The 9,037-nt window shown below is 33.8% G+C and overlaps 2 protein-coding genes and 1 long non-coding RNA gene across 3 annotated transcripts; 2 read left to right on the top strand and 1 right to left on the bottom strand.

The window, feature by feature from the left end:
* On the top strand, nucleotides 2,979-4,131 carry LOC107637299. The gene is made up of 2 exons (XM_016340730.1): nucleotides 2,979-3,149; nucleotides 3,229-4,131. The coding sequence occupies exons 1-2, from the start codon at nucleotides 2,979-2,981 to the stop codon at nucleotides 4,129-4,131; spliced, it is 1,074 nt and encodes a 357-aa protein (XP_016196216.1).
* On the top strand, nucleotides 4,587-4,991 carry LOC110271625 (proline-rich receptor-like protein kinase PERK9). Its single transcript, XM_021122636.1, has one exon. It carries the CDS (start codon nucleotides 4,587-4,589, stop codon nucleotides 4,989-4,991), a length of 405 nt encoding a protein of 134 aa, XP_020978295.1.
* On the bottom strand, nucleotides 5,591-6,106 carry LOC110270803. The gene is made up of 2 exons (XR_002360435.1): nucleotides 5,965-6,106; nucleotides 5,591-5,885 (listed from the first exon to the last, which is right to left on the bottom strand). It is a non-coding gene; the product is annotated as an uncharacterized LOC110270803 (long non-coding RNA).

Raw genomic sequence — 9,037 nt, 5'->3', positions numbered from 1 at the left:
AAAAAGAAAAAATACCGCATTTGTCTTATAAATATATCATTGTGAAGTTAACTCTAACAAAAAGTACTAAATTTAAACAAGTTCAATATTATTTTAAAAAACTTTACCTGTCAATAAAATTTGGGAATATTTCATTCCTCCACTTATTTCGTCACTATTTCTATTAAATTCGTCACTAATTAGAGATGAATTTTTTTATAGCAAGAATTCGTCAATAATATGAAATATTCTAGTAATGGGAGGATCACCAATGGAATAGGCCGAAGGAGCAAAACATCAAGCTTATGGTGGTAACGAACCAAAAGCCACAAATAGAGCGGCGGATGTCAAACAATGGTAGAGATAGATAGGGTGGAATAACACAGACAAAGGCGAGGTGAGTGGAGGGGAGAGTTTAGAAAAATGGAATTTTGCAAAATGAGAAAGAAAAAATCGTTAAAAATTTAATTTAGGAGTACTTTACCGTCAGATTTATTAAAAAAAATGACAGTAACACAAATATTAGAAAGTAAAATATTGCCATTTTTATTTTTTAGTTTTATTTACTATCGATTTTTCTGATGAAAAATCCAACAATAATAATAGTCGCTCCAAATTATCGCACATTTGATCCCATAATTAGCGAAATATTGAAATCTGACTATAAATTATTAGAAATTTTCTAATTTAATGTTTTTGTCAAATATTCTTACAATAAATTAACTACGTTTAATATTAATAAATTATAACTTAAATGATATAATTTTTTTATTTTCACATAAAGATTTCGAACCTCACTCTTAATTTTAAAAAAAAAATAGATACATTCGATAAAGTTTTTTCATATAAAATTTTAGGAAAAACTACCATTTGTACCCATGAACTTTACGAATGCTGACAAAAGTACCCATGGAAGAAGAAAAGTGACTTTGTACCCATGAAAGGCTGGATCCGTCTGTCGATAGTACCCGAACGTCATTAAAACGTTAGCTCCGTTAAGTTAAAAGCCAACATGGCACGTTAACTGCTTACTTGACTTTTGATTTTTAATTTGAATTTTTTTAAGAACTTTCCAGGTGGATATAGAAGAGAGAGAGAGAGAAACGTTAGAGGCACTTCGCGCCATTCCATCTTCTTCCTCACCACCCTTATGCATGCCTAGCAGAGAGAGAGAGATGTGAACCACTTACTGAACCCGACGCCACCAACCAATCCGCCCAACTGCCTCCGTCGCGCGTCCGCCCAAAACACCACCGGCAACCAGCAACGCCCAATCCTTCTTCCATTTTCTTCTCCATTTTCCTATTTCTTCCCTCCTTTGCACGTAGTCACTCTGTCTCTGCGTGAACAGCCCCTGCTTCGCATCTTCTAGTCCGGCGAGGAACCAAGGGCGGCAAACTTTTGTGCCGATGCGACCGCCGCTCCTCCGCCTCGCCCAATTTCTTCGTCCTTCCCTCTCATCAGTGCAGGTTCAATTCCCTTTCCCTGCTTACCTGCCTTTCTTCTCTTTATTTTTATTGCTTTTTCATTCTGTTTTAGTGATCTGGGTAGGTTAAGTTACATGATTTTTGTGTTTTGGAGTGAATGTGTTTGCTGTGGCTGAATTTTTTGGGTTGTTTGATGCCAACATAGAACTAAACACACTGTTTGAATTTGCTGCACACCACATGCTCGATATATCGCCTGAATGAAATTTTTTATTTAAACCTTATATCTGATCAGCATAGGACTTAAGTTTTGTTTTCATTAGGCATTTTAATTCACAAATATGAAGTTTTCTGAACTTCGTGATGATGATTGTGATTAAACTTTGGTTATGCGCTAGTTGAATGTCCTTGTTGAACACCAAGTTATCTATACGTTGTTGTCACTCAATGAAGAGATACCTACCTAACAAAATGTAATTTGGTAAATTCTTCATATTTTACACAGTTGAAAACAATACCACCACCACCATAAGATAATTATAGTTTTCAGGGGACATTTTTCTGAAAACATTCACTATTTTACACGGGTTGGCAGCAAGCATAGCCTATTACATATTCCTCACCAAACATCATAACATGTATATCTCAAATCATTATTCTATAAATCAATAATTGAAACCCCATTTTTCATGTAATAAATAATGGAAAGGATTAAGGGATGTATTGGGCTGATGCAGTTTAGCTAAAATTTCAAATAATGTATAACTAAAATTTTACTAATTCTCAATTATTCTAATAAATTTAAATCATATCTTTTTTATTGTGTAATAGATTTATAGAAACAATAGTCATTTAATTATTGAGTGAATCATATTTTATAATTTAATAATTAGAAAAATCATAAACATTATCCACACTTTTTCGTGAGTCAATTTTACTGAAAATAGACAATTAACTTTTTCATGAACTAGGATTTGTTCATTTAGTGGTAATAGACATACCTACATAATTAATAAGATTTACATGAATAATAATACTTTAAGAAACTAATTATCACGTTAATGTTTGAGCCGTAAGTCGTTGTTTATCAAAAGTTCGTCTTCATTTCCTTTCTTTATCTTAAATATTTTTTATTTTAAATTTTTATCTATTGTATAACTAAAATATTTTTATCTATTTTATCTTAAATATTTTTATCTATTGCAGTTTAGCTTCTCTTATTACTTGTCTCAAATAAAGTGCAACTGTTTTCTGAACTTTTTGATGATGATTGTGATTAAACTTTGGTTATGCACTAGTTGAATGTCCTTGTTGAAATAGTAGGTGTATTGATATGGACTGTTCATTCTTTTTTTATTGACAGAAATGTCTACCACGACGCATATCACATTAATAATACACCATAGAGGTAGACTTGAAAGGGGATCGGATGGTAAGTTGTGTTATGCAGAAGGTGAAATTACTGAGGTGGAGTGAGTTAACGTGGATACTCTGAATGGCTTCTTCATTAGTGACCTATTGAAAGACATTGGGTATCTAATCATCTCCGATTTCTACTGGCGACAACCTGGAATGGAAATTGATGGTGGTTTGAGGCTTCTGCGACTTGACATGGATGTCGTTAAGATGTATGAAGCTGCTGTGGAGAATGGGCATAAGATTGAATTATACACAGAGTACCCAATTAGCCAAGCAGATGCTGTAGATACGAATGAAGAAGCTGGTGTAGAAGCACCTGATCAGGTTAATGTAACTCCACCTTGTGAAGGAGTTTATTTATTTATATTCAGTTGTCTTAGTCTTTCATCCATTGTATGGTCAGGGGCTAATTCCAGCAGTAAAGGATATCATGGCAGGTGCACATCACAGATTCTGTGCCATGCATATCTATCAAAACTTTAAAAAACAATGGCCAGACTTAGAAATGAAGGCTGCAATGTGGGCATGCTCAAAGGCTACTACACCACAAGAGTTTGAACTTGCAATGGGGAGGGTCAAGAGAATAAACCAGTACGCTTGGGAGTATCTTAACAAAATTTCTCTGCAACAGTGGTCAAGATCTCACTTCAGTGAGTACCCTAAGGTTGACTTTTATACAAATAACAATTGTGAGACCTTCAACGGCAAAATTAAAAAGATGCGAGGAAAGCCGATTATTACCATGTTAGAGGAAGTGAAAGGTTATGTAATGAGGATTTTGGCAAGAAACAAGAAGGCACTTGTCGGATATCATGGTAGAATAACCCCTGTGCAACAAAGCCGTTTGGAAATGGAGAAAAAAGAGAGCAACTATTGGAGGCCCTTCCCATCTGGTGATGAAGATGGGAATGTCTATGAGGTTCAAAGGCTACCTGTGAAGGTGAGTGTAGACTTGGGGAGAAGGACCTGTTCATGCAGGTTATGGCAGCTTACTGGACTTCCATGTAAGCATGTCTGTATTGCCATTGCATACCAAAATCGCAGGGCCGAGGACTTTGCTCACAACTGGCTTACTATGGGAGCATACAACCTAGCATATCATTGGATAGTTCAACCTGTCCCAAGCCAGGAGTACTGGGAGAAGGGAAACCACTATCCATTGTTGCCTCCTGTGTATAGGAAGCCTACTGGGAGACCTATTAAAAAGAGAGATGCTCGTAGAGATGGTCCTAGAGAGAATCCTGATCCCCATAGAACAAAGAGGAGATATGGCCCTATTAAATGTACATATTGTCTGAAGGTATAACCTAACATTCCATGTCTCATTTATTTACTTCTGCATATTGGTTGTCTTGTAAAGAAATTAAAATTGCAATTATTGCTACTGTTTTCTCAGACTGGTCATAAACAGCAGAGGATGTGACAAGAAGAAAGAAGCTATGGCTAGTGGAGGAGCTGCATCAGGTAGTGGTAGTCAGCATCCTGGTGCAGCAGCAACAACTGAAGGTATGGGTGTTGATGATCTTGATGAGGATGCTGTCAGAGAGCAAGAGATGTATTGGGAAGAGACTTTGGAGGCAGTAGATGCTGAAGCATCAGCTTCAGATTCACCCAGTGTAACTTATTTATATCCACTCTCTTCTTCTACTTATTGGCATGAAGAAAAATTTATCTTGCATTAAAAATTTGAGCTAATGCAACTATCAACATTTATAGGTGAATGTTGATGATCTGAACTGTGTGAATCCTTCTGAAAAATCTATGGCAGTAAGACCTCCACCTTCTAACTCCTCTACTGCATATGTGCCACCTAGACCTATCATAAAGCCAACCATGTCCAAGAGACCAATTAGAAGGAGAAATATTAAGAGGCCACCACCGTCACAATCTTCTCCCCTCAGACCCGCCCCACCACAACCTACTCCCATAACGCCTACCACACCACAACCTTCTGTTGTTAGGCCTACATCACCAACTAACCAACCGCCTCCAAGAGTTACCAGACAAACAATGCATGATGCAAGTCGATCGAGGGACCACTACACAATTTATGCGATTCATGCCAACTCCACCATCCACAATTCAAACACCAGGCAGATGGCCAGTACCTGGGTTCCGTCCACCAACAGGAGCATCTTCAAGTGGCAACAACAACGGAGTTTCTAGTGACAGCAGCAACTCCACACCCAACAAATAGGATTTTCTAGTGTGAATTTGTTTTTTGATGAAGTACTTACTGTAATGAGAGCTCTATGAACTCTTATATTATGATTTTTTTGTAACTTATGCCTAGTAATTAAACAGCACAACTTGATGCTTTCATGTTCATGGTTTGTATTGGTTCTATTAGATACATTTGATTTGCTACTGCTACGTCAAAATCATACCCTCGTTTTGAGGCTTTTGTTGATAACTGCATATGAGTAAATTACTTCAAGGTTTATTATAGCTTATGGAATGAATATTTAGTTCCATTTCCAGGTTACAACTTTGCTATTTATTTTACAATACCATGTTTCTGGCTAGATTAAGACAAATCACGACATTTATATTTCTTTTTTTGTCAAAATTGAGTTAACTCCAATCTAACAAATATCAAATACATTAACAATCATGGACTTTAATGTCATAACACAACTTGACTTTTTTCACAAGTGAAGATAGTAACAGAGTTTCGAAGTTCATCATCATCGAGACCAACCAGCTTCTAAGTTCATCATCATTGAAACCAAAAAGCTGCACAAAAAGATCCCGGGACAACATACACCATAAGCACAGTTACATATTGATTAATTGGAGTAGATTCAGCCCTACACAAATCAGTAAACTCAAAAAAATAGTTATAATCCATGACCTAATAGTTTTTATTTCACCCTGGAGCTTCCCTATCTTTAACAAGATCTTCACGCTATTCTCTTGAATCTCTCTTCTTTGCCCAGTGAGATTGACCTCATGGTTACCACATGAGCTATCTTGATTTTTTCTAACAAGGGCTCTTGCCAGTCCCTCCCATCCTCCGTCAATCTCATCCACCCATACAAAATACTTGCAATCCATCGTCTGTAGTGTGAAAGGGAGGAATAAGGAATCATTCACAATAAGTTAATGTGATCAGAAGCACAAAAACAAAAAGACTTACCTTTCATAGAGGACACCTTACGAACCATCTCCCAGGATTTGTTAAGGTTCCAGATTGTAGCAACACCACACCCTGTCCACAAAAGCATCTCCCAGACAAAGTCTTCTCTTCACCCCTCTTAGAAGACGAAGTTCCTTCTTCGCTGATGCTTCCATTTGAAGAACATTGGTTACCTCTGCTTCTCCTAGACATTCTAGGGTTTTGAAATTGAAATTGGGAAAACATTTGAGAATAAATTAGGGAAACAAGTGATGTTATAACAGAATATTTATGCTTGGACACGTTAGACTGCTGATTCAAAGTCAGGTAAGCAGTTAACGTGTCATGTTGGCTTTTAACTTAATGAAACTAACGTTTTAATGACGTTCGGGTACTATCGACAGACGGATTCAGCCTTTTATGGGTACAAAGTCACTTTTCTTCTTCCATAAGTACTTTTGTCAGTGCTCGTAAAGTTCATGGTTACAAATGGTAGTTTTTCTAAAATTTTATTTTAATCCAACTGAATGAACTTTGACTTTCTTGCTTATATCTTGGTAAATCCTTAAATGCTAAACCTAACTATTGATGTGAGTCATCGTAACTGTACGTAACTTATTTGCATTCTCAGTTCAAATCATTTAATTAATCAATTAATATAGAAGCATGCATAAGGCAAAAGTAATGCCAATGAAGTCGTCAATAAGGCAAAAGCCTCATTATGATATCCTTCACGAACTTCTCTTACGATAGGGTACGTGTAGTTTTTGCATAGCCTTTAGGCATTAGGTGATGGCCCTTCTGATAGGAGTTGGACCATGCAATAACCTTACCATGGATCCAAATGAATTAGAAAAAGAACAATGCTACATGTTAAATAATTATTATTATTTTTAGTCCGTATTTCATCAGTAATAATTTATATAATTACTTCAATGGTTTTTTTTTTTTTTCAATATAGTCGGTACGTCATTTTTGCTTTGCTTGGTGCACCTTTCTTATACGTCATTTGTTTAAATTAGTTTAAATTATTGGAATTTCTTCCATAATTTTTTCTTTGATATAAAAACATTATATACACTATTGGTATTTTTTCTTGACTCTGAACAATATCACCTCTTGTGTGCTTATTATTTTGTTTCCAATGTGCATGTATGATGTATCTGAACACTACTTTTCCTCACTCCTTTAGTTATATTTTTTTTTAACATAATGTAAAAAATTTAGCACACTATGTATTATTTAGGCCTATAAAAAAATTTTGCCTTTATTTATATAAAATGATATAAAAAAATTAAGAACACTGTTAAACCATAATGACACATTTAAAATAATATAATAGCACATAAAATACTTATGAACACATCTGAAACTCAGCTCAATTTCTTCAAAAAATAATCATTACCTAGCAATTAGAATTCGATATAATTATAATACATCAAACCTTAATAACCCATCTAAAATAATATGATAGTATATAAAATACTTTTTGAACATATTCAAAATTCATACATAATTCATAGTTATATTTTCTATCATCAAACCTATATTACCACACATCCAAAATAACATTATAATATATTTGAACACATTTAAATAAAATTCATGCAAACTTATCCGCATATAAACATTATCTAATAATCACATCAACAAAGTGATATGATTTTGAATTCAAAATATATGAGAAAAAATTTGAAACATAATATCTAAAAATAATTATTATCTTAAAGGATAAATGATTATGTATATCTAGTAGCACTGTGACGTTTTTATTTTTCTTCCTTTCTAATAAAATTTTAAAAATAAATAAAAAACACACAAAAAAAAAAAAGAAAAAGAGAACAGAAAAATGACAACCTAAAAGGAGAAAGAAAAAAAAAAGAAAAAGGAGGAGAAAACATAAAAAAGGTAACGCATCATTAAGGAAAAAAAAAGGGGGAAAACACGAGGTTAGTTAGAGGTATTTCTCGATTAAAAATTTATTTGGTCATCAACCTTATGTATATAAATTTGATAAAATTACATATACTTAATCTGTATATATTTTGTTGTCTATAAAAAAAAGTGTATTTCGTTTATACATTAAAAAATTTCAATTAATTTAATCATGTGCATTAAGTTTTTGTCTTCGTCAAATTGGGGTGGTGGGAAGTGGGAACACTTTTTTTGTTTTTGTGTTGTTCACTTGTTCTTTCTGCACTTAATGCACACGCTTCTTTGAATCTACGCACGTAAGTCTTTTTATATATATATTTGAGCTGTTATATTAATTTAGGTACATCGACAAGTTTGCTGAGTCACAAACAAATTTTACATAAATAAATAAGTTTAGTCAATATGATAGGTAAATTTTATATTTATATTATTCTATGCATAAATCATAATAATTTAGGGGATTTTATGATCACGCACATTTACTTAACCACCAACATTGGTTTTTTATTTTTTTTAATGATAGTAATAACAATAATGAAACAATAACAATAATTACTAAGAAGAATAACAATACTATCAATAATAATAATAATAATAATAATAATAATAATGTATTTATACTACTTTAAACAAAAACTGTGGTACCCAATAAGATTTTATGCTCACAGCTTTTTTTCATAAACCATGGTGATCAAGTACGGTTTTTACTAGTATTTTTTTTCATAATCCGTGGTAAATAATCGTGGTTTATGTTCAACGTTTCCTGAGTGTAAACCGTGCCAATCTTCCACGGTAAATTAAAAACTGTGGTTACCTACCACGGTTTACATAATAACCAAAAAGGACACTCACGTAAACGAATTGAAAATGTTGCATTTGAGTAAAGAATCTTCACAATCATTTTAATCAAGTAAATTGCCCTTATTATTATGATGATGATGATGATGATGTCATGTATGCATAGCATATTAGCATGCTCTATATATTAATTTCACAACTATAATATTTTGATACTTCACAGAAGTTGTCACACATCAAGGACCTTATAAAACAGAGACAGTAGCCCCACCTAATCTGTTCCGAAAAGATTTGTTACATTTCATCACTCTCTGGCAACCAATGTTTCATTAATGGATACATATGCATGCATGGCTATTCT

The sequence above is a fragment of the Arachis ipaensis genome, chromosome B04 (assembly GCF_000816755.2).
Source record: "Arachis ipaensis cultivar K30076 chromosome B04, Araip1.1, whole genome shotgun sequence".
NCBI lineage: Eukaryota > Viridiplantae > Streptophyta > Magnoliopsida > Fabales > Fabaceae > Arachis > Arachis ipaensis.
Note: the sequence above shows the minus strand (reverse complement) of the source record. Positions and strands in the feature narration are given on the sequence as shown.